The 24,622-nt window shown below is 43.3% G+C and overlaps 7 protein-coding genes across 7 annotated transcripts; 4 read left to right on the forward strand and 3 right to left on the reverse strand.

Moving 5' to 3' along the window:
• The first annotated feature begins 591 nt into the window (after positions 1-591).
• On the forward strand, positions 592-2,891 carry LY79DRAFT_569350 (heterokaryon incompatibility protein-domain-containing protein). Its single transcript, XM_060559050.1, has one exon. The coding sequence runs from the start codon at positions 637-639 to the stop codon at positions 2,623-2,625; it is 1,989 nt and encodes a 662-aa protein (XP_060408693.1). The 5' UTR covers positions 592-636; the 3' UTR covers positions 2,626-2,891.
• Positions 2,892-13,157: 10,266 nt separating this feature from the next.
• LY79DRAFT_594194 (NmrA-like family protein) lies at positions 13,158-14,075 on the reverse strand (the record flags this gene model as incomplete). The annotated part of the gene is made up of 1 exon (XM_060561661.1): positions 13,158-14,075. One exon carries the CDS (start codon positions 14,073-14,075, stop codon positions 13,158-13,160), a length of 918 nt encoding a protein of 305 aa, XP_060408694.1.
• A 721-nt stretch (positions 14,076-14,796) lies between these two features.
• LY79DRAFT_526519 (fungal-specific transcription factor domain-containing protein) lies at positions 14,797-16,605 on the forward strand (the record flags this gene model as incomplete). Its single annotated transcript, XM_060555844.1, has 5 exons — positions 14,797-14,965; positions 15,025-15,270; positions 15,340-15,626; positions 15,710-15,973; positions 16,036-16,605. 5 exons carry the CDS (start codon positions 14,797-14,799, stop codon positions 16,603-16,605), a joined length of 1,536 nt encoding a protein of 511 aa, XP_060408695.1.
• Positions 16,606-18,380: 1,775 nt separating this feature from the next.
• LY79DRAFT_39203 (uncharacterized protein) lies at positions 18,381-18,937 on the reverse strand. Its single transcript, XM_060552944.1, has one exon. It carries the CDS (start codon positions 18,803-18,805, stop codon positions 18,455-18,457), a length of 351 nt encoding a protein of 116 aa, XP_060408696.1. The 5' UTR covers positions 18,806-18,937; the 3' UTR covers positions 18,381-18,454.
• A 614-nt stretch (positions 18,938-19,551) lies between these two features.
• LY79DRAFT_39213 (uncharacterized protein) lies at positions 19,552-20,062 on the forward strand. The gene is made up of 2 exons (XM_060552945.1): positions 19,552-19,853; positions 19,922-20,062. Exons 1-2 carry the CDS (start codon positions 19,621-19,623, stop codon positions 20,010-20,012), a joined length of 324 nt encoding a protein of 107 aa, XP_060408697.1. The 5' UTR covers positions 19,552-19,620; the 3' UTR covers positions 20,013-20,062.
• Positions 20,063-20,898: 836 nt separating this feature from the next.
• Positions 20,899-22,036, forward strand: LY79DRAFT_39268 (uncharacterized protein). Its single transcript, XM_060552948.1, has 2 exons — positions 20,899-21,203; positions 21,283-22,036. The coding sequence occupies exon 2, from the start codon at positions 21,347-21,349 to the stop codon at positions 21,875-21,877; it is 531 nt and encodes a 176-aa protein (XP_060408698.1). The 5' UTR covers positions 20,899-21,203; positions 21,283-21,346; the 3' UTR covers positions 21,878-22,036.
• On the reverse strand, positions 21,874-24,093 carry LY79DRAFT_526567 (HSF-type DNA-binding protein; the record flags this gene model as incomplete). The annotated part of the gene is made up of 7 exons (XM_060555850.1): positions 21,874-22,328; positions 22,387-22,585; positions 22,669-23,559; positions 23,612-23,752; positions 23,814-23,886; positions 23,946-23,962; positions 24,037-24,093. The coding sequence occupies 7 exons, from the start codon at positions 24,091-24,093 to the stop codon at positions 21,874-21,876; spliced, it is 1,833 nt and encodes a 610-aa protein (XP_060408699.1).
• Between the last annotated feature and the right edge of the window lie 529 nt (positions 24,094-24,622).

Genomic DNA, 24,622 nt, shown 5'->3' on the forward strand with positions numbered 1-24,622 from the left:
GTGCCATTCTTTGTTACGCTGCCTGTTCTATTGTGATTATCTAGGTAAAATGTTAATAGGTTTAACTACCGTGGTTATGATCCTGATTTTGCGCTCCTCTACTTCAAGTCACAAAATCAACTCTGCTTTCCTACTTAGGAAACAATTTCCCTCTGCTAATAATCTCGAATTGCACGACTTCATTGTTACTTTCCCGCTTCCAGGCACTATTTCTGGTGTTAGCGTTTTGTCGCTGCCGCTCTTTAAGCATAACCCTGCATTGCATAGCCGCCTTCTAACCCATGTGATGGTTATAGTTATACAATGATACTGCCAAAGTACTAAAAGTGGAGGCACCCCCGCTAAGGAGTACTTTGAATGCTGTTAAATACTCTGGCTACTTCAACACATAATGCGGCAAGCTTGGGCGTAGGAATCGCGGACACCCAGCTGGCTAAACTGGGTTGAGCATGACGCTCAAGTCTTACTGTCGACTGACCTGCATTTCCCCTCTTCATTAGGTTGTCTGACATGCATGGAATTAGGCTGCCATCCCACACTAACTCCTCTTTTGAATTCTCTCAGTGTCAAACACTGCCAGGAAATCCGTTACTATTGCACAACCCTCAAGAACAGCATTTTCCGATTGTCATCTTCATGGCCTCTCAGGCAGACCTGTACGAGACACTAGATCTTGAGCCTGTCAAACGGGAAATCCGTGTGCTCAGCCTCGGACCTGGGACTAACGACGACCCTTTAGAACTCGACCTGTCACGAATTTCGCTCGATGATAACCCTCATTACACCGTTTTATCCTACTGCTGGGGGTCTCAAGATGATCTACAGCAGGTCAGGATCGGCGACACGCCATTTCTCGTTTCCCGCCACCTCCATAGCTGTCTCATGAACCTTCGCCGAGAAGATTCTCCGCTCACGATCTGGATCGATGCGATTTGCATCAATCAGAATTCGAACCAGGAGAAGAACACCCAGGTCCCACTCATGAGAGACATTTACAAAGGCGCCACTGAGCTTTTCGTTTGGCTTGGCGAGTCGACGCCGGGGCTGGATCGCATTTTCAACTCAATCCAGAGGGTCTTTGAGCACAACATCGAAATCGAGCCGAAGGGCATCTCACAGGTAGCCGAAGAGCTTCTGCAAGCTTCTCCAGAAGAAACCGAACAGGCCTTCGTCGAGTTCGTCAACCGGCCCTGGTTTCGCCGCACATGGATCATCCAAGAACTCGCACTGCCCCGACAGGACCCCATCTTCATTTGCGGAAAGCATCGCACTCTTTGGACACACCTCAAGCGCTGGTGGGGCATCGCGGAATCCCTCAACCAAGCCGTCAAACAACACAGTACCCTGACTCTTCCCGTCTGGAAGAATCTGCACCACCTGCTCAACTTCCGCGCACTCGATAGGCTTGTTCTGCTACGGCAGCTGTTCGTCACCCCTAACATATCTAACAATGGCCTTCGCCTTTCTGCTTTGATCTTCATGAGCGAAGAATCTCTGGCGACTAACCCTAGAGACAAGATATATGGTGTCATGGGTCTGGCCAATGCCAACGTCAACGAGAAGATCGTGGTCGATTATGACAAGCCAGTCGAGGATATTTACGAAGAAGCCTCCAGATATCTGGTATTTGAAGAAGGAACCCTCAGCCTTCTGTCAAACCAGACCGTCAACATGACGCGAAACTCGACTGATGCAGGATCCGAGGCATACCATGAGTTTACTCTGAGTTGGGGTGCAAACGTCAATTCATCTTGGATACGCGATTTCGGACACATTCGCGCTCCCACACACAGACCAGACCCCTTGGTTAGGGACTTGGATTCACGCTGCTTGAAATACAACGCGTCACTGAACACGCGCTCAACGCCACATCCTGAGCAAAAAAAGAAAGTGCTTTCCATACTGGGAACGAAAGTTGACATAGTCGACGATCACGTAAGGGCGTGGTACGAATACCAAGGCAAGATCCAGTGGTTCACGAACATAAAAGGAGCTATGGGCGTCTTCTTGCGCGCAGGCCATCCGATTCCGGGGATCGATGGAGACGGTCTTGAGGGCGGATCTTCCAAAATTACCGAGATAGCAGTCGATCCTGAAGGTAAGGAAGCATGTCTTGTATACAACCCAAAAGGCGGGCCGACAAAACCACTGAAGGAAGCCATCTGGAGAACATTTGTCGGCGACAAGAGTTCGGATTCTTTGGACCCCGCCCCGGGCTACTACGAATTCTTCCTCGAAGGGCTTCTGGATGTGGAGAGCGGGAACCCGGACCCGAAGCTATCGATACCAGACAACGCCTTCCCCCCTGGCATGTCCGAGTTTGAGCATCATTGGACCCATTTCATGGAAAGGGTGCATTCGATGATGTTTCGTCGAGCCGCGTTTTCCACCAAGCAAGGTTGGATTGGATTTGGGCCTGATACAATGCGCAAGGGAGACGTCATAGTTGTGCTCTCGGGAGGAGACGTGCCCTTTGTGTTGCGGCCAATGCAGGACAGTTACATTCTGATTGGGGAGTGTTATGTCGAAGGCATCATGTACGGAGAGATGATCAAGGCCCAAATGGAGACACGCTCGGGCGGCGAGCAACAGGGTATCAAGGGTGAAGTTTTCCACATTCGTTGAATTTAGCTGCCATTGAGGAGTTATGCGGTAAACTCTTAACAGTGTCAGGACTGCAAAGGAAGCAAGTAGCAATAAGACCAGGCATGTACCACCACGGCGCTGGTTCAAAGCCGACGAAACCACCACAACAGCGTCGTAGCCGAAAGATTCGCCAAGAGCATGGATACTTTTGGGTACATAGAGTCCCGTAAGACACATGTGGAACTCGCATGGTGTTTTCGCAAACTGACACAGGTATCCTCATTACAACCAGTCCCATGAAATATGCATGTACTAGTATCTAAGAAATAAAGAATCCACAGACAGATTTTCAGGTCTCAGAACAGTTTATATGTTTCAGGAGCATTACATGTTGCAAGAAGTGTCACCAGGTCCATTTGAATCCACTTGTGCGTAATCAGAATTACGAAAGCCCGTTATACCTAAGCATGATCTCAGGCTCATTGAACCACAGCATTCTACAACATGTGCAATGCCTTCTTTTCCTGGATGGCTGTTTTCTAACATGGAAATACGAAAGTCGCTGAACTGGCATACTAGCGCATGCATACCCTACTGTTTTATAAGGGAATAAGATATATTCCCTTAATAAGCATATGTGTGGTGCAATATGTCAGGTGCCAGAGGTGGGGGGCACCAGGGGACCACCAGCTATAGGGCTATAACTAGGAAAACTATTATCTAAGGGTTATATAAAAGCAGAGTTTATAGGAACAAGAGAATTAAGAAAAAGTAGATTAAAAAATAGTTATAATTAACCCCTAACTATACTATTTATAGACTCCTTTACTTAGTACTATAACCCTTCTAATATATTTTAATCTTTACTTATCCCTAGGTATACTAACTATTAGAGCTATAATATTACTCTTTAACACTTAAGCTACTGCCTAGTAAAATATAAGTGTTATCTTTAGATAACTAACTCTAGATAGTAGTAATACCTAGGTATAAATAAAAAATAAAGGCCTACTAGTATAATATTAGCTCTAGAGTAACCTTAAAAAAATAATAAAAAAGAAGCTTAAGAACCTCCTAAAAAAGTAAATAAAAAAGCTAAAAAAAGAAAAATAGTTAACTAGATTCTAGCTTTAATAAATAAAGCCTTTATTAAAAAGGTATATAATATACTAGGCCTAGTTATTACTCTTTAGCTAAAATATAAGTGCTACTATATTAATATACTATTAAAGTAGTTATTTTTAATCTAATATAAAGAGAGTATATAAAATAACCTCTAGGACTTCTTATTTAAGCTAAGAGAATAGTTTAAAGTTATAAAAAAAGAATTTAAAAATAACTAAAGTAAAGTATAGTACACTAGCTTTATACTAGAAGATAACTTAGTATATAAGTAGTAAAGGTATATTAAAGCCTATTATAATAGCTAAATAAAGGGGGTAACCTAGGAGGTAATAAAGACCTAGTTAAAGAATAATATTATTAATACTAATATATAGGCCTTTAGTATAATAGTAAAGCTTAATAATATAAAGTAAAAAGTTAACTAGTTATATTAGTAATTTATTAATAAGTATAAGACTATTAAGGTAAAGTACTTTAACTTATAAGCTAAAAGGTAATAAGTAGTCTATATACTTAACTAGTTACTACTTAATCTAAAGAGCTATATATTAGCCTAGGGGATACTAGAGATATAATAAGCCTTTAATAATACTATATAATAAGCTAAGACACTAGCTAAAGCCTATACTAAAGATAAACTAGTAGACTAGTAGAGGTAGAATTAGGAATAGAGGGACTAGTAGGCCTTAGCTATACTACTAAACCTTAATATAAAGGTTCTTATAATAAAGCCTTAGTCTATATACTCTATATTTATATTTATAATAACCTAGGGTATATTAATACTAATACTAAAGGCCTTAAAAGTAAAAGAGGAAGAAAGTAACTACTTATTTTTAACTAGGCTATAATACTCCTTAACTTACTTTAACTATAGTAAGCTAAGGCACTTATTAGCTAGCTACACTAAAAAGAAGTACTATAGGTATAATTAACCTAGACACTTAGGTAGATAGTATATAATAAAAGTAATAAAGGTTAATATTATTTAATTACTTTAGAAGAAGAAGCTATACTACTAATTTAAGGTAGACTTTTATACTAAGATAAGTAGTATATAAAAAAAAAAAGTATTAATTAACCTAAGGGTAAATAAGAACCTTATACACTAGAGGATATTATATATAAAGAGGCTACTAGTAGTCTATAAGGAAAGACTACTACTATAAGGTATATAAGGAGGTAAGGCCTTAGACTATAGTTTAAAGAAGATAGTATTAAAAGTAAAATATAATATTAGAATATTAAAGATATAAAGCTATACTTTATAAGTAAGTAATATAAAAGAATATAATACTATTCTAAGAATTCCTTAAGGGTAAGTAGTAAAGCTTAACCTTAAGTAAAAAATAATTAGCTAGACTTATCTACTAAGTAAAGACTATATTTAACTTATATAAGGCTAAAGGGTAGTTAAGAAGGCCTTAAAGGATACTAAGGTAGTCCTTATAGACCCTCTTATAATCTAATACCTAAGGTATAGAACACTAGAGGGGGCACTAAAGATACTTACTTATATACTAAAAAAGGACAAAGGGGCTAGTAAGGCTAGTAATATAAAGGCTATAGTACTAAAGGAATATAGAGAATAAGCCTATATATTTAATATAGACTTAGTAATAAAACTAGTAAAGAATAATATATAAATATATATAATAAAATTAGAACTAAGTATAGTACTATTATTTAGCCTTATTTACTTACTAGTAGAAAAAAAACTAAAGAAGCTAAGGAAGTATATTAATAAATCTTTAGCTAAAGGCTAAATATAGCCCTTAAAGTTACTAGTAAAGGTACTAATCTTGTTTATACTAAAGAAAAAAGGTAAGCTTTACCTCTATATTAACTACTATAAGCTTAATAAGATTACTATTAAGAACTAAGTACTACTACCCTTAATAAAGGAAATCCTAGACTATTTAGTAAAAGTAATATAATTTATAAAGCTAGACCTTAAGAATATATACTACTAGGTAAAAATCTATAATAAGAATAAATAAAAAATAGCTTTTTATACCTACTATAAACACTATAAGTATTAGGTTATACCTTTTAGGTTAGTTAATATACCTATAATATTCTAATTTTATATTAATAATACCTTAGTAGGTCTAGTAAATATTATCTATATTATTTATTTAGATAATATTCTAATCTTTATAGAGGATAAAGAAAGCTATATAAAGGCAGTAAAAATAGTACTAAGCTAGTTAAACACTATAAGGCTATATATTAACCTTAAGAAGTACTCTTTTTATACTAAGTCTATTAGCTTCCTAGGTTTTATAGTATCTAATAAAGGTATTTTAATAAAATAAAAAAAGTAAAGATAATTACCTAGTAGCTACTACCTACTAGTGTATAAGAGATATAGACCTTCCTAGGGTTTATAAATTTTTATAGGTAGTTTATTAAGAACTATTTTAAGGTATATTCCCTTTTTACTAACTAACTATTTACTAAGGTAATAAAGAAGTAAGTAATTATAAAAAAGCTAAAGAGGCCTTTTATAAAGTCTACACTATATTTACTTATACCTTTATCTTATAGTATTTTAACCTTATATTACTTATTTAAGTTAAGATAAATATATTTAACTTTATAATAAAGGTAGTACTAAGCTAGCTTTATAAGAAAGCCTAGTGCCCTATAGCTTATATATTATAAAAACTCTAGAGAGTAAAGCTATACTATAGAGTACTAGAGGCTAAGCTACTTATAATTTAAGAAGTAGCTATATATTAAAAGCACTATCTCTTATATACTTAGTACTATATTATATTCTTAATAGACTACCTAGAGTACTACTACTTAATAGCTAAGCTATAACTTAATAGCTACTAAGCTAAGTTACTATAAGACTTTTTATTATTTAATTTTAAGATTAAATATTACTTAAGTAAAAATAATATAGTAAATAAGCTTTTATAAAGGCTAGACTACTAGCTTAGTAAAAAGAAAAAGAAAAGTATAAAGTATATTTTTAAAGGACTTCTTTAGTAAGTTTAAAAGAAGAGTAGTAATAATTAGGCGTAGTAGACTACTAGGTTAAGATATAGTAGCCCTAGAGGAACTTACTACTACCTTAGAAGAGAAAGTTACTATAGTATAACTAGAGGACAAGTAAATTTAGTCTAAAGAGTAGTAATAACTAAGGAGTTACTAGGCTAAAAGAAAAAATAAGTTACTCTAATACTAAGGTAGGCTTATAGTATTAAAGGGATATATAATAAAGATAAGGCTACTTATAGTGTTTTATAATAAACTATTAAAGAAGCACCTAAAGGTAACCTAAATAATAAAATATATAAAATAAATATTTTTCTAGAAATTAATAAGAAAAAATATTAAAGAGTATATTAATATATATACTATCTACTAATATATAAAACTAAGGCACTATTTACCCTATAGGAAACTAGCTTTTCTTTTATTACTTAACTAACTATAGGAGTAGGTTACTATAGACTTTATTACTAAGCTACTAAAGTTAAAAGAATTTAATAGTAAAGTATATAATAGTATCCTAGTTATAGTTAATAAGCTTATAAAGTATACTATTTACTTACTTACTAAGAAAACCTTAATAGTAGATTAGCTAGTAACCCTTTTAGTAGATAAAGTATTCCTTTATTTTAGACTTTTAACCTTAATAGTATTAAATTATAAGTCTTTATTTATAAGTTATTTTTAAGTAGTAGTATATTACTAGCTAGCTATTAAATAAAAGCTTAGTATAGCCTATTACTTTTAAACTAATAAATAAATAAAAAAATAAAACTAGAATATTAAATACTACCTCTAAGCCTTTTATAATATTAAGTAAGATAACTAAGTAAAATAGTTACTTATAGCTAAATTTATTTATAATAGTTTATAGTATAGTATAACTAAGGTTATACTAGTAGAGGTACTAATAGGCTATATACTATAGAGTATATATAATATACACTTAGTAGAGGTAAGACTAATAGAGGTCCCTAGGGCCTATAAGAGGGTAAAGTAACTATAAAGCTAGAGAACTATAATTAGTAGAATATTAAGGGTAGTTAATTAGGCCTATAAGAAGTAGTATAACACTAAGAGGTCTAATATAGATTTTAAAGTTAAAAAAAAAGTCCTTTTATTAGCTAAGTTTATTAAGTAAAAGAGACTATCTAAGAAGCTATTAGATAAGTACCTTAGCCCTTTTATAGTAAAGTAAGTAGTTAATAAAGGTAAGGCCTATAAGATAAATATAAGTACTAGATATAAGATCTATAATATCTTTTTTTTATTTTAGCTAAAGAAGTTCTAGGGATTACTAGTAGAGCTTTAACTAATACTAATTAAAGAGGAAAAGAAAAATATATATAAGGTAGATTAAATTATAGCCTATAAGGGGCTATAGTAAAATTAGTAGTACCTTATTAAGTAAAAAGGGTATAGTAAGAAGGAAAACTTTTAAGAACCCTAGAGGAATATTATAAAAGAATTATAATATAACTATAAGCAAGAGGTTACTAAGGAAAGACAAAAGTATAGTTAAGCTAGGCAAAAATTAGCCTAAGGACAGCTAGATTAAAGATTTAATTATTATAGTATAAAGGCTAAGAAATATAAGTAGCCTAGAGGCTAAGTATCTAAAAGCTATAATAAGTAAAAAAAAAAAATAGAGAGGGGGGCCTAGGGGGCACTAGAGGTAGTAATAGTAAAGCTTATTTACTACCTTACTTATTATTCTCTAAATTACTATTACTAATATTCTTATTATTATTATTATTATTATTATAGGCAAAGAATATAGAGGATATAAGGGCACTGCCTTTGTCTTTACTAGCCTTAGATTTAAGCTTACTAGTATACTTATTATAGGATAATATAGTTAACCTTTAGATTTACTTTCTTAGCCTTACTAGTAGATCTATTAGTTAGGCTAATATCTTACTAACAGCTAGTGCCTTACTAGGCCTTACCTGTTACTAGTCTATAAGACTAGCTATTACTAGCTATAGCTCTAGCTCTTAGTTAGGTATTAAATCTATTACCTATTTAACTATATTAAGTAGTAGTATAACTAGTTATAATACTATAGGTAATTAACCCTTTACTACTATTAAATTTATAATAAAAGGTAAATATACTAAATTACTACTAAAAGCTATTTAATTAGTTATCTTAAAGGTAACTAATTAATTAAAGGTATTTACTTTACTAGCCTAGCTACTAATATATACCTACTAGTAGATTTTTTTACTGCTAGCCTACACTAGACTAACCTATCTAGCTAGATCTACTACACCTTTAGCTACTACTACTATTACTAATATTTACTTTAATAACCTTACTTTTTTTACCTTTCTTTATACTCCTTTATATTAGTTATTTTACCCCTTTATATATTAAGGTTACTACTACTAAAGCTACTGTTAATTAAAGCCCTTAAATAATAATAATAATAAAGTCACTAGCTAGAGCCCTACTATAAATATAGTACTAGATTTCCCTTAAGATCTACGCTTTTTTACTATATATACACTAATAACTATAGCTAATAATATTACTACTAACTTTACTATTAAGACTTTATATCTTAAAATACTCTTTTTTACTACCTACTAGACTACTAGCCTCTATTACCTTCTCTATTACACTTATTACCTTTGTTAACCTTATTAACTTTACTATTACTACTATTAATAACAACTATCTTATTACTAATAAGTAAATAGTCTACTTTACTAGTAGTATTAACCCTTCTCTTAGCTATAAAATTTTATACTACTATTAAGGCCTTTACCTAAAGGATAATACTAATCTAGAACTAGGAGGATATAGTCTAATAGGAGAGTAAATAAGCAAAGGATATATAAAACCCCTAGCTAGTAGTAAAATACTCTAAGCTACTACTACTAACATTATTACTAATATATACTTAACTAGTGTACGCCTAGTAGGCCTAATAACCTTATAAGTTATACGCCTAACTATACCTTTAAAAGCTATATTAACTACACCCTAGATTTAGAGGAGGTTACCTACCTAGAGGGGAACCTATCTATTAGCGCCTTTAAAAACAAGAGGAGGAAATCTAGTCCCTTTAACAATAGGTCTACTAGCTTTAAAATAGCCTACTGCTACTACTACCTTATAAAGCTACCTAGTACTATAGTTAAGATACCCTAGATAAAGAAGACAAAGATAATAAAGATAATAATGCTACTAGTTATACTATAGAAACAGGTCCCTAGGATAATAATAATAGATCTATTTATATAGAGGATTATTACTATAACTTTAATAAATCTAATAGCTAACTAGTAGCTAATAGCTAGCTAATAGCTAACTACTAGCTTACTTCTAGCTAACTTACTTATAGTTAGCTAGTATTTAGCTAACTTACCTATAGTTAGCTAGTATCTAGTTAATTACCTTATAGTTAGCTAGTATATAACTATTAATACTACTAGCCTATATATATAACTAACTAGCCTATATATTAATAACCTATATATATACCTAGCTAGCTAGCCTATAGTTAACTAGCCTAAAGTCTATACTTATACCTATATATGCCTTACTAGCTAACTTATAGCTAGCCTACGTATATACCTAACTAACTAGTGTACTAATATAACTACCTAGCTAGTAATAATAACTAGGATTATAGTAGTAATAATAATAGTAACACTATTAAAGATAACACTAATAGATATAGGGACTTTAATAACTATAGGAATAAATATAGTAATAATAGATATAGTAATAGTTATAGTAATAATAATAACTATAATAAGGACTATTAACCCTTAGGTATACCCTTTTTATAATAGCTATAATAGCCTTATAGAAGCCTAAGGTATATAGTTAAACTAGTTAACTACCTTATTAACTTATAATATTTTAAATAATTACTATATAATAATTATTTCTATTATTAGGGGAGCACTTATTATAGGATAATATAGTTAACCTTTAGATCTACTTTCTTAGCCTTACTAGTAGATCTATTAGTTAGACTAATATCTTACTAATAGCTAGTGCCTTACTAGGCTCTACCTATTACTAGTCTATAAGACTAGCTATTACTAGCTATAGCTCTAGCTCTTAGTTAAGTATTAAATCTATTACCTATTTAACTATATTAATACTAAGAAAAAGTTAGTAACTAGTATAAAAAGTACTAGGGGGGTATTAGGTAAGTATTAGAGGGAGAACACTTATAACTTAGGAGTAGGTCTAGGACTACTCTAAAAAGAGGGTAGTCTAGGCTATAATAGTAGTAGTCTACTCCTAGAGGGTAATAGTCTAGGCCTTAAGGGCTATAGTAGTAACCTTAGTAGTATAAAGTATAGACTTAGCTAGCTTAACCTAGTAGTAAAAGGAGTTAGTAGTAGTCTTAAAGGCTATAATATAGTACTAATAAAGAAGCTACTTCTTTTTCTTAGCCTTAGCCTTACGTTTAGTATTAGAGGCCTTAGCTAGGTTAACTTAGCACTAAAGTACTTTCTTAGCTATAACCTAGGCCTTATTAATCTTATTCTAGGCTAACGTTAATATAAGGGGTTACTAAGGGGGCACTAAAGAAAGTAAATATATAGTAATACTATAGTAAATATAAGTAGGCTTAGTAAAATAGTTTATAGCCTTAAAAAGGTAGTATAACTTAATACTAGTTATAGTAGTAGTATAAGTAGCCTATTTAAAAGGTTAATAGCTACTAGAAGTTATAAGGATAATAAAAGTAAAAGTAAATATACTAAGATATAAGGCTTACTATATATAGTAGTATAATAAGTATACTTATTACTAGTAACTAAAATATATTAGCTAAAGTACTAAGGAAGAAATACTAAAGAGGCACTAGGTATAAGGAAAAGTATATAAGTAGTCTTTATATAGTAAAAAAAGTAGTAGTATAAGTACTTAATATACTAAGACACTAGTTAGTTATTTAGTAAATATAGTAGTTATAAGGTATATTATAAATAAGCTTATTTTCTTTAATATAGATATAAAGGTAGTAAAAAGTAAATAAAGTAAAAAAAAATACTAAAAGGCTAATAAAACTACTTTAGTTAGTAAAACTAGTAGTAATAAGGCTAATAGTAGTAGTAGTAGTATTATTAATAAAAGTATTAGTAAAAGTAAAAAAAGATATAGTAGTAATAAAAAAGCTAATACTAATACTAGTATTATTATTATTATTATTACTACTAGGTAATAGTAGTAATAGTAGTAGTAGTAGTAAAATAAAAAAAATAAAAAATAATAATAAAGTAAAGCTATTAAAAAAAAAAAAAAAAAAAAAAGCTAAAAAGGTTACTTAATTAGGCTAAATAAGAATAATAAAGTAAGTTATAATAATATCTTAAGCCTATAAAATAAAAAAAAAATAATAAAAAAAAAATAAAACTTAGAGGGTTACTAGTATAGCTTACTAAAAAGTAAAATAAAAGCTTTTTTTTATTATAAAAGTAATATAACTTAAGGCTTAGACTATAAAAAAATAAAAGTAATAAAAAAAGTAACTATATAATAAAGACTTACTAAAAGTATATAGTATTTAAAAAAGTATTATAATTAAAAAAATAAAAAAGTAATAAAAGTATTATAAATAAATAAAGTATCTTTATTATAAAGTAAGTAACCTTTAGTAAAGCTAGTTAAATAATAAAGGCTTATAACTTAGCTAAAAATAACTATAACCTTAGAAAAATAATAGTCTTAGCCTAGTTAAACTATAATAGCTATAAAAGTAAAGTTAAAAGTAATTAGCTAGCTAAGGAAATAGCTATTTACTTAGTAACCTACTAAGCCTAGAGGTATTCCTAGATACCTCTAAGATACTAGGTAGTAGTAAAGCCCTAGGGGCCTACTAGAGCACTACTTAAGGTCCTAAGGACAAGACCTTAAGAGAAAAGGATTATATTAGGTGCTAAAGGTAGAGGGCACTAGGGGACTACTAGCTATAAGGCTATAACTAAGAAAACTATTATCTAAGGGTTATATAAAAGCAGAGTTTATAAGAACAGGAGAATTAAGAGAAGGTAGATTAGAAAATAGTCATAATTAACCCCTAACTACGCTATTTGTGGACTCCTCTACTTAGTACTGTAACCCCTCTGACATAATGCTGGCATGAAGTGCCAGCATTGGTTGATCTTTTGGGTATTTGCCTGAAAGGTCTATGGACGGGCTTAGCACACCACCTGAGTTCCCTGACGTGTTTTTTTTCCAGTATGCGTCACGCAAACATGTCGTGTTAATGCCAGTTAGAATGATGTCTTTGCCACTCAGAATTATCCGTCAGGGTGAGATAACAGCCACGGAAGCAATGCGCACTTGAGTGTTCTTGGTCATTTATTGTATCGTATCGAGCATGTGACGGTTGTCTATTCACGGAAGATATGTAGATCATCGTACGGGGTTTACCGCCGAAGCAGGCATATAATGAAGGTGGTCAATCAAGCCGGAAGGCACTCCAAGAGGCGAGCCTTGTTCCTCTGCAGCCCGGCTTCAAACGAAGTAAAGGGTATACCGAACTTTGCCTGGGTCTCCTCGGCCGCGTCCATAAGAGCGGTGAAGTCCTTCCCGTTGGCCCAGATCTGGAACAGCATGCCCGGTGCGGCCTGCTTCGTCACCTCCACTTCCGCGGGGGCCAGTTGTCTCACGCGGACGCCCCGGCCGCTGACCTTGACAAGCACGTCGCGCACCTCTTCCATGGTGAAGTATGCGTTCGGCAGGTCGATCTCCTGGCCGCCGAACCTGTCGGGGTCCTGCAGTGCCGCCGCGGCGTACCTCCCGACGTCGTTCGTGTCCGTGTAAGGCACCCGGACGCCGTCGTTGCAGGCGTGGCCCAGCTCTCCGCTCGGGAGGCCGGGGAAGTTGCCGAAGACCATGGGCAGAAAGAAGTCGGTTTGGAGGATCGCCGGCCGGAGGATGGTGTAGGCCTTGAACTTGCCGCCGCGGATGACCTCCTCGACCTCGGCCTTGGACAGGAAGTACGGGCGCAAGCCGACCTCCGCGGTCGCGGCGTTATCCCACAGGGCTCTGTCGCCCACGGCGACGACGGTGCTGCCGACGATGCTCTCGACGCCCGCTTTCTCGCAGGCTTCGACGATTGTCTTGGCCTGCTGGGTTTCGAGCCCTCCCCAGGGGAACGTGTTGAGGTAGGCGGCTTTGCAGCCTTGCGCCGCCTGGTAGATCTCGTCGAGGTTTGTGCTTTCGCCTTTGAAGATGGTGATGCCCTCTTTCTTCAGGGCCGGAGGGGCTTTCGCGGGGTCGCGCACCACTGCATGGACTTTGGCTCCGGCTGCGAGTAGATGCGCGATGGCCGCCAGGCCTTGTTGGCCGGTTGCCTGGGTGACTAGGTAGGTAGCCATGTCGGAGTACCTTGGGAGCCTTTGTGTAAGAAGAACAAAAGTGTTTATAGTGTTTTACCAAGAGGAGGAGTAGGAGGAGTACAGAGATGCTGCTGAGATGGGAGCTGTGTCGTGAATTTCAGTCCCATACATTCGAATGCCGAGCCGCTCCTTTATATAGACGGACAAGTGACAGAGACTGATTCCTGCCACCATTCAAGAACATAATAGACCTCCTGTTACCTGATTTCCAACCCATTACGAGTCCACTACTCAATCCGTGCTAGTCAGAGGTGCGGTAACCGGCCAAAAGGTTCCTGCGGTAATACTGCCTGTTTCGAGCCGCATCATGGAATAGATGCATTTGAAAGGAGAAAACGGGCGCCAGAGCTCGATAAAAGTTGCTTCAGGTGGGTCTGATCAGAAACGGGCGGTGGACGAGTTGAACTATTTCCAAATAGGGACTAGCATCCGACGGGATGTGGTATATCATATGCACAACGGCTCCTACGACGCCTCGTAGAAAGTTGCCCATGGTGGGGCCGATGGAAGACGGGTAGGGCGGGTTGTTGGCGGGCTGACTGATGGGGATTCCGCCGGCCACATGTCCGGGTCGGAGTTAGGACTGACGAGGCCCGGCGCTACACCTATTCTGTAGATCATGTATATCCGTATATGTAAGCGACCTGGATCCTTCGCGGGGCTTGATAACGCCGGAGGGTCCGCCAGCGTTCGGCGTCTCATGCCCGCCAAACCCCCACTACGTCCATTGTCGCCCGATGCCACCCAGGAGCACGATGAGCCCGCGAAAGGCCTGCTGGACGTGTACAGGTCAGTGAACACTTTGGCTGCTGGCATGAGCAAGGACGGACTTTGCCTGACCGCGCGTTTTCTCCAGCCCGAAGGGTTCGGTGTGACGGGGGCTTCCCCAGCTGCCAAAAGTGCGCTCGAGCTGAGCGGGTTTGCCAAGGGTACGAAGTTCGACTGTCGTGGCCCAAAGACAATGACAGGAAACGTGCGATCACCGGGATATCTCCACCGGCGGTCGAGGACCCCAGCCGCGGATTCGACCTCTTCGTCAACACAACTTCGCAGGATGTAGAGCTATACCGCAATGCCCCGTTGTCGGCAAAGCCTCTTCACCCGGTCCAATCCGGTCCAAGTTTGTCGATGCAGGCTCCGTCAGACAGAAGCCATGCAGACCTGATCCAGCACTGTAAGTCTGCAACAGGGTTGCCGCATGATCCGCAGTGAGACGAGGCTCATGGTAGACACCTGCACTTAGTCCAAAGCACCGCTTACCTCTCGTTGGCCACATTCACTACTACGAATTCTCAGATGCGAGAGACACTCATGCGCATGGCCCGGGCCCGTGATACCGCCGCGGGCCTCGCGCTTCACTCCGCGATGCTCGCCTTCTCCTCGTTGCACCGTGACGGGCTCCACCAGCAGACGGCGCAGCTCAAAATATCAGCACTTCAGTTCCTGTCGGCTTCTGCGAGAGGAGGGACGTTAAGCTCGGCAGAGGCTGCTCGGCACGCAGCAGCATTGATGCTTCTTGGTGCTTTCGAGGTGGGTTTCCGGTCAATACCGTGTATCAACCACAAAAAGTGGCCATTCGTACTTACAAAAAAAAAACACCTCCTCCGACATAGATCTTCCTGCCTTCAGAAAACTCGGGCGAGTGGCTTTGGTACGTCTGGGGGGCCATGAAAATCACCCAGGCGGCCAGGCTCAAAGACTACTCCGACCAACGCGATGTACACCACCTTCTCGACTGGGTCCACTTTCACAACACGCTCTCCCATTTCCCCATACGTCACTGGCGTCACAGGCCATTATCTACTGGGGCGGCAACCGCGCAGCCTTGCAGCCCCGGGGAAGAGTTTCGGCCTCCGTCCTTGGAGACGTACAGAATAGTAAAGCTCGCTGGCAACCCGTCGCAGGCGGTCTCGCCATGTCTACTGACGTCGTCTCGCAGGAAATGCCGGCCCTGAATGTCACGCACGCAGTCTTGAACCTGCTATCTGACGTCTGCGAAAGGCTGCTCGACCCGTGGGACCCGAGGAGCCGCGAGGCGGACTACCACGCCAACCTCAGAGCGCTCGAGAGGAGAGCCGAGAGCCTCTCCCTGTACTACGGGGCCGAGGAGGACGCCGACATCGTATACGGCGCAGAAATATGGCGGATCGCCACGCGCATCTACCTCGCCCGGGCTTCGCAGAACCGATGGGAACCGTCTGCTGACCTAGACTCCGTGATCGACGCGCAGTTCGTCCGGATCACCACATTTTATTCCTGCAGGCACTTCTTTCCCATGTTCATTCTCTCCTGCGAGGCTCGCACGGACGAGCGACGCGCGGCCATCATCGGTCTGATTGACAGGACGGAGAGAAGTGCACGCACGAGAAGCCTGAAAGGTCTGAGGGACCTGATACAGTCTATCTGGGTGCAGCAGGATCTCCACGCAGACAGCGATCTGCTGGTGAACTACCATGGCATCATCAGCACTGTAGTCAGCTCCGGCACTACACCTTTGTCCTTTGTGTAGAGTCTCTTGGTAAGGTGCGAGGAAGAGAAGATGGGGGCGGTTACAAGTCCATCATTGAGATCCACGCCCTCCTTACCGCAGGCCCCGCGTGGAACTTTGCCAACTTCACTCGCACGAAGTTTTCTAACGAATCTTTGGTATCGGTCAGCGGAAAGAAACTGACACCGCTCGAGCCAAGACCAATACTAAGGTATCGCTTGGAAACCTAGTATATGAGTAAAGATGGATGCAGTGAGCTTCGTCCCCCGTTGTCAGGTAGCAGCACAAATGTCGCTGACTGGGGTACCAGGGGTATTGGAAATGAACATTACCACGTATGTATGTATATATTACAGTATACACACGTCATCTAGAATAACTTGATACGGCCCGTACACATCTCGTCACTTGGCTAAGCGGAAGTCGAAGAACGTGTTTGATGAAATCGTTAGTAGGAGAATATTGGCCAATGTGAAAAGTCAAAGCTCCAAGCTGGTTGGTATTTGACATGATGTCCTGGACTCATTCATGTCTCGCCCTCAAAAGGCGGCCTGATACACACCGGACCACACGCAGGTAACCAACACACCGGAGCAAACCGTCCTGGTAGAAACGCTCCGGAAACCAGGTACCTAGCCATTGACTCACACTCCTTCCAGCTCTTCCTCAAAAAGAACCCCCCCCCCCCTTGAAAAAAAAGTACCGTTCCGATTCGCCGTATGACAGCCTGAGGAGGAGGAGAGCGCATCTTGTTGGCCGGCCGTACGAGATCGGAGTCGTAAACCAAAGCTCTTGTATGATATACCGCACGCCTCCTCCGTTCTCCCTATCATCGTGACCCAGCCCACAGGGTTACACGATTAGGCTACCGGGAGGGGTGAGATTGCCAAGGGCTTAGATAGCCTCATGTTCTAGAAGATGGTCTGTGAAGGGAGGGGTAATTACATACCGAATGCAAAACGTATTGACGGCAAAGGATTCGATGCCGACAGGTCCGACATCCTTCCCCCTAACACCGCAGAACCCGTGAGGCGTTTTCGAGGCGCCGCCCCGTCCAGCCACTGAATCGGTAGAAGAGGGGGGAAAAAGTCAAAGATAAGAGCACGCCACGCCATGGCTTTCTTCCTGGGCGAGTAAACGGCGGCTGCCCCCTATCGTCAAGCTTTCACGAAGCCGCCCGGAGCGTCTAGGATGGGGTCCCATGCAGGCGTCCAAGCAGCGCAGCTGACATGCGACAAGTGAGCTGCGGTTGATCTGATTATTGCGGGAGCGAACATGGCCTGCCCCTCTCGCCGATGGGACATGGGTGAAGGGGGTAGTGGTGTCATCAGATAGGTACGACGAAAAAAAAAAAAAAAAACCGAAAAAACCAAGACATGACAACTGGATGGAAGGGGGAGTCAAGGATGCAACGAGATGCGGCAGCGAGCCTGGCCTGCGATGGACCGTTACACGACATGTCTGCCCGAGCGATTACAGATTCACATTGAGCTCTAGCGCCTCCCCCGTCGAGGAGCACAGCGCCTAGCTCTCGGTGACATGTCGCATCACTCTCACTTCACACTAACACCACCCATGTCTCGTCTCAGAGCCTGTCACCAACACCGATGCGCGACATGCCACCCGAACCACGCCAGCGTCGAATTCGGCCCGGACCCCTACGGCCCTACGAGACGAGATGAACCGGGCAAGATCACATCACCGGGCGGGCTCGTCTGCTGAGCCTACCCAGGCACGCGGGTTGCAAAATAGCACCGCCGGCCAACACTGCAAAACTTGGGTAAGGCGCCTCTGACAAGCCGGCGGTGTTTCTTGGAACCCGCGTGCCATTGTCGGCAATCCGAAGACATTCAGATGCTGTTCCCTGTTGCTAGTCTGCGTCTTTCGCCCCGTCCCAACCGCACCGTTCACGCTCCGAGTTTTTCGAACCCTCGTCGACACATGGCGTGCGAAAGGACAGTTTGGGAGAGGCTAAAACGTGGCAGAAAAGAAATATAAGAAGCGCCTCTGTGAGGTACCGGTATGTTTTGCGGCCATGGCGGCCAAGGCGCAGCAATGTCACCAATCCCATGGTCCCGTCCCTCGTGTCCAGGTGGTTGGGTAACAAAGCGCCACATAGGTGGGAGGCAATAAGACCCAGGGGAACGGCGACAAGCGCTTTGGAAACAAGGGAATGCAAGCCGCAGGTAAACCGAAAAAGAAGAAGGGAAAAAAAAAACATGTAGTTCCCCTGCCGAACCTACCTATCCAGGCAGCCACGGACGTCGAGACACTTCACTGATCGCCGATCCCCCATCCCAGAGACGTCGGGCACGGCGAGAGCTGGTATTCCGGGTGATGCAGCGGCTGAGGCGCTGGAACTTTCCTCTTTCAGGTCGGCGCAGTTGCGAGATGAGGGAGAGAAAGAGATGGAGGAAGATGGAGGAAGAGAGGGAAGGAAGGAAATGAAGAGGGAGCGGCGACTTTGGCACCCCGCCCCTGCCATATGATAATGACCATGACCAAGACCATGACCGTAGGACCATATAACCACCGGCGCCTTCTCTCTCTGCCAACGGTTCCTGACATGCCTGCACCATTGCTACCTGCCTACCTAGGTAGGTGGCAATCATCGTCAGTCGTTCGTTCAGCCACCCGAGTTTCATATACTGAACTCCTTCCTTCTGCCGGTAGCACTTACTTGTTTGCTGCACGCCATAGAGACCCGTGTACAACCAACCGTCCGTCTCCCAAGATCTGGACCGGTCCATTGTGCTTTCTTTCTCTGCCTCTTTACCTCTCTTTATATCTCCAGGTATCCCTGCCACGCAGCCAAGCTTGCCGTGACAGGGCGGGCAAGCAGAACAAAAACCGAAACCGACTCGCTCGCTCCAGTTGGTCCGGGTCGCATCCCGTGTCTTTCCCGCCCGTCTGTCCCCTCCCCCACCCCCACCCAAAAATAAAACAAAAATAAAAATAAAATGGACCGTTTTCTCGGCCTGCCCACACTTAGCCGCATCTCGCATAAACCTACAGCACATATCAACCCATCCCGCCATGCAGCCCTTGCAAGTTCCCCCTCTGCTTCTCTTTTGCACAGGACGATCTGCTGCAGAGTCGTCGGGTTTGCTTCCCGTGAACCCACCTACCTCTTTACCACTTTTCCCTCTACAGCTCCTCCATATGCCGTATCCCGCCCCTGGACCCTTCCATGTGCAACGTGTGCGCCAACACGGGGACGATAAGCAGCTCTCCCCCGTCCTGTTACCCAAACTCAGAGTACATACATAGTAAGGAAAGGAACCCTCCATGTCGCTTGCTGAGGGGGGGGGGATTAACTTTTGACTAACTAGGTCAGTTGCCTCGTTCGGCGGGCCTGGTTCGGTCCATCCCGTTGCATTGACGTCGTCTCGCCTGACCGCCGTGGGCCAGACCCGGTCCACGGGTGACGGCAGCAGCGGCTAAAAGCATTGGCAACAACGGTCTGGTCCCTCCATCGTGATCCCGTCACGGTCTAGCTGGCAAGCAAGCAAGCCGGCCAGCTTGTCTGCGTGTTTGTTTCCGCCGCTCGAAGCTACCAAGAAACCCACTACATGCATGCTTCCTTCCCTCCCTCACTTCTCCCCTCCAGCACTCCTACGCTCCGCTCTCACTTGCACCATAAACTCTCTCAGCTCCCCCCGTCGGACCGTGTCCGTTCTCCGTTACGCTATCTCTTTTTCTCTCTTTCTCTTCGTTCTTCTCTTTCTCCTCCTCCTCCTCCGCCAACTTGCTCTTTCGGCCATGCACACGATCCGTCTTGTTCCTCTGAAGGCTTCTACCTGCATCACTCTCTTCCTCCCTCCCCCAGGCCGTCGACCCCCCGCGCGTCCTCACGTCCGCCCTCCTTCCCGGTCCGTCGGCGTCCGTCCCCGTCATCGTTACAGTGCCAATGGGCTCCACAGTCACGCCCGTGACGGAGCATAGTTGCATCCCCCGTTACTCGTCGGAGTTCCGTCAGCCCTACGAAATCCCCCTTCCTCCCCCGGACCACATCCCGGAACTTTCCTTTCATCTGAAGAAAAGGGAGGGGGAAAAGGAGGGAAGAAAATCAGAAAACTGAGAGAGCGTAGAGGTGAACCCCTCCCCTATCCTCCCTCCAAGCAGTTGTGGTAGGCCAGGAGCAGTGGCAGCAGCGGCAACAGCAGGACGCAGCACCTCTTCGGACGAAAAAGTCACTCACCTACCTACCTACCTACGCACCCACCCACCCTTTTTTCTGTTCGGAACCCTCGTGGTCGTCGCTTTGCAGCATTGCCGAACGGAGACGTTCCAGACCCTTTCGGGCGGCCGCCTTGCATGGGCCCCGGCGCGTCAGACCACTGGGGCGCCATCACGATGGTGCCCCGGGTCTAGACCGCCATCGACCGCATGTGTGTGCGGGGCAGAAGGAAAAAAGGGTCATCTAATTACTCTGCGAACCCGGACCTTCGTTTATCACCGCGTTTCCTGCAACCCGCCCATTCCCGGCACATGGATTAAGGGTCCTGTACCCTCTCGGCTGCAAGGAACCCTGGACCATTCCAACATGTCGGTTTTCGGACGTACAAAACAAACGCTTCAAGGGCTTACGGCAGGCAGTGTGCTGCTGTAGGTGGTAGGTACTGTGCTTATGCTCGCTGCAGGCTGGTCTGGGCGGTTCCGCGCTGACGGCGACGCGACCTTGGTCGCTGTCAAAAGCTTCGCTTCCCCACTGGCCAATGCCTGTCTTATCTTCTCTCGGATCTAGGTGCGCCCCGTGGTAATGTTTATTCATGACGAGCTCATGTCTCTTGTAGATGACAGCACTTCTCCTTATCAAATTCGCCTCATACCGTATACCTTCCTCCGTGGTTCATGGGTGCGAACCAAAAGACTCCATCAACTCCGATCACGAACTCCAAAAACGAGGCCGAGTAGCCATCTCGGTGGGCCCATGTTCTCCCGTCGTCATCCATGCCGGCACCGATGGGGGGGGGGCGACATGTCCTCCTGTCTTGGGACATCGTCAGTCGCTTCCCTTCGGCCAACCCATGTTGGCCATGCAAAAACCAAGAAAAGTCGAGAACAACCCTCCCTCTACTTCGATATATGGCGAAGTCGACCACTTGCCGTTTCGTACTTCGCTAGAAGACAATATTTTAAAAATGAAGTAAAAATCTCTCAGCAGGCCAATAATGCGTATATTCTACGCTGGCCTACCCAAGGCGCCGCCGATTTGGCGCACCTCACATCAACTTGTCTGCAGCCAGCAATGCTGCACCACAGAACCATCGTTCAAGGGGGCTTGTTTTAAGCGTATCCACTTTGGGGCCCGTACAGCCTCTGCCGCTTCTCTGGCCGGTCATCGCCGACGAGGTGGTCGGGCACACGCATCTGCTGCATCCCAGGCGGCATGTTCTGAAACGTTGGCCGTTGGGCTGACGTTGGCGTAATGACCATTTGGGCCGTGTTCGCCATGGGATATCCTGTCTCGATATTGGTAACATTGGGGGACGGCTGGTGTATTTGCCCGGGTGAGTGCCAGGAGGCCGTTGTCGCGGGGGACTGGCCTGGCGTCGAGTCAAACTTGACCTGGGGATTCATCGGGGGCACGCCCATTGTGTTGTTGGAATGAAGCTGCGCCGCTCCGTGGCCGACGGCGAGCTCATCCGGTGGTGCGTTCTTGAGGAGGTGAGGGACATGCTTTCGGAGAATACGCAGCATACCATCCTTGGTGAACGGCTTCGCCAACACATCGTTGAGGCCTGTCGAGTATTCTTCGTCAACGACTGTCGGGGGGAGGAAGGGGGGGAAACAACTCACTCCAGTTAAAGTAGTGGCTGATGTCTTCAGGTCGAATGTTTGAGGTCATGGCGACAACAGGAACATCGGGGTGGACCTCGCGGATCAACTGCGTTGCAGAAACACCGTCCATCTGCGGCATGACGATATCCATGAAAATCAGGTCAAAATGCCCGGACGGTACTTCTTTACACCTGTTGACGGCGTCGATGCCGTTTTCCTATGCGAGCTGATTAGCTGCCTGCTCCGATCGGATATTACCTCCTAGCACAATCTGCCGGTATCAGGACAAAAGTGACTTACAGCCAGTTCTACGATGCACTCCATTTGTGTCAGGAACTTGGAACCGATCCTAGAGCACGTCCTGTCGTCCTCAACCAGGTACACCCTCGGCTTCTTCGAACCCCAAAGACCCTTATCGTTCGAAGGCGGGCGTTGCGGCGCGGCCGCGGTAGCCACAGCCGCAGCCGCGGGGGCCGGCGTGGCAGGTCCGGGTTCCGGTTTGACGACGGGCTGGGCCTGGAAGTCGTTCATCGGCAAGGAGTTCAAGGTGTAAGGGATATTATTGAAGTGGTCCTGGGACAATGGGTCGATGCCTACATTTTCGCCCACGGGATAGACGAGGTGACGCATGTTCATGTGCTCAGCAAGCATGGGTGGGATCCCAGTGTTTCCGGGCTGGAACATGAGGGAAGAGGCGGAATCTGGCGGCGAGCTTTGCGCATACATGCCGTTCAGTCTCTCGAGCTCTCGGTCCACCATGCTGTTCGTCGTTACGCTGGAGAGGAGCTCCCTGGCCCGGCGCAGCTCGGGAGCTTGATCGTCGATAGCACCTCCGTTCATCTGTGGGTTCTGACCATGGTACCTGGGCCCTCTCATCCTGTCCTCGGCGTGCGACATGTAGTTGAGCAACTCGTGTTGTGACTGTCGCTGGGCGTCGATTATCTTGTGCATTGTGTGGACCTCATGGACAAGCGTCTTGTTTGTTCGCGACATCTCGGCTACTTGCTCTTGCAGCGCCTGCACCTGCTGCTGTTGCGCAAAGAGGGTCTCTTGCAGTAAATTGATTGACTGGTTAGTGGTGAACTGATCTTCTGTCTGTTGCGACTTCCTCTGTGCGGGAGCCTTTCGTCTGATGTTGTCCAAGTTGTCCTTTCTATCAGCACGGAAGGCCGAGTGCTTGAACTCCCAGGCCTGCATATCATTGTCAGCTCGCGGCGTTGACTAGCAGCATCCATTTTCCTACCTGCTTGCCGTACGGCGACTCGTTGTTCTCGTCATTACGACGCAGCTTGTGGAAATCGTATTTGTTCAGCTGTCGAACGAAACTTGAGAAATTGCTGTGCTTGAAGTGTTTCGGGAGAATATCGTTGGTGAATTTGTCCGTCTGCGGGCGGATTAGTCTCTGGTCACCATCGTTTGAGCGCAAAATTGTAGCTGCGACGCACCTCCAAAATGACGAAGGTGTCGCCCTCATTTCCCCATCTCACAATATTCGCATAGGCAGGGTCTTCCAGCATCCTGTCACAAAAACATTAGCCACAGGCCAACTCGGGAGTGCATCGAGAGGGTCTTCGAACTTGTATAGTTTGCGGACCTGCGCGCAGCCAGTTAGCAAAGACGACGTCACCAACGCCCAGCGTTCACGGAGCGAGCATGCGTTGGGCTTACAAAATCGCTGGAATTGCTGCCGCCGCCCTGGGCGGCGACGGTGTCGGGCTCAGGCATGATGAGCGCCGGGATTAAGAATCGGGCTCGGGAGAGGATTCGCGGGCCTCAAACCAGTCCAGCAGCGTAGGCGAAGCGAAGTCTTTAAAGGTATGCAGTTGTCAACACCACAGCTGGGCACCAGAAGTGTGCTCCAGAGTAAGTTGCACGACGGGTCAACGGTATCGCTCGGCAAGAGTACTTGTTGGTCGGCAGGTTGCTGCAGAATGATTTGTGGAAGTCCAAACGGGTCTAAGGATTCTAGATCGAAACAAGTAGGAGGCCACAAGGAGCCAATCTCCACCGAAGCTTTCGCAGCAATGTGGCCGTATCCGGTTGCGGTCGGCTGGGGGAGTGGAAGCTAAGATGGGCAGTGGCAGTGGTGAATCTAAGACAGCAGAGGCTGTGGAGGTTATCGAATCGTCAAATATGCCCGGATCGGTAGGTAAGATTCGATAGGATCGAGGGAGGGGGCTGTCGCGAAAAAAAGAGGTCGGCAAGTCAATTGAGCTGAGGAGCGAGGTTTGCAGAATCGGAGGTTGTTGAGAGG

Source organism: Colletotrichum navitas (assembly GCF_030913465.1).
Source record: "Colletotrichum navitas strain CBS 125086 chromosome Unknown LY79scaffold_101, whole genome shotgun sequence".
NCBI lineage: Eukaryota > Fungi > Ascomycota > Sordariomycetes > Glomerellales > Glomerellaceae > Colletotrichum > Colletotrichum navitas.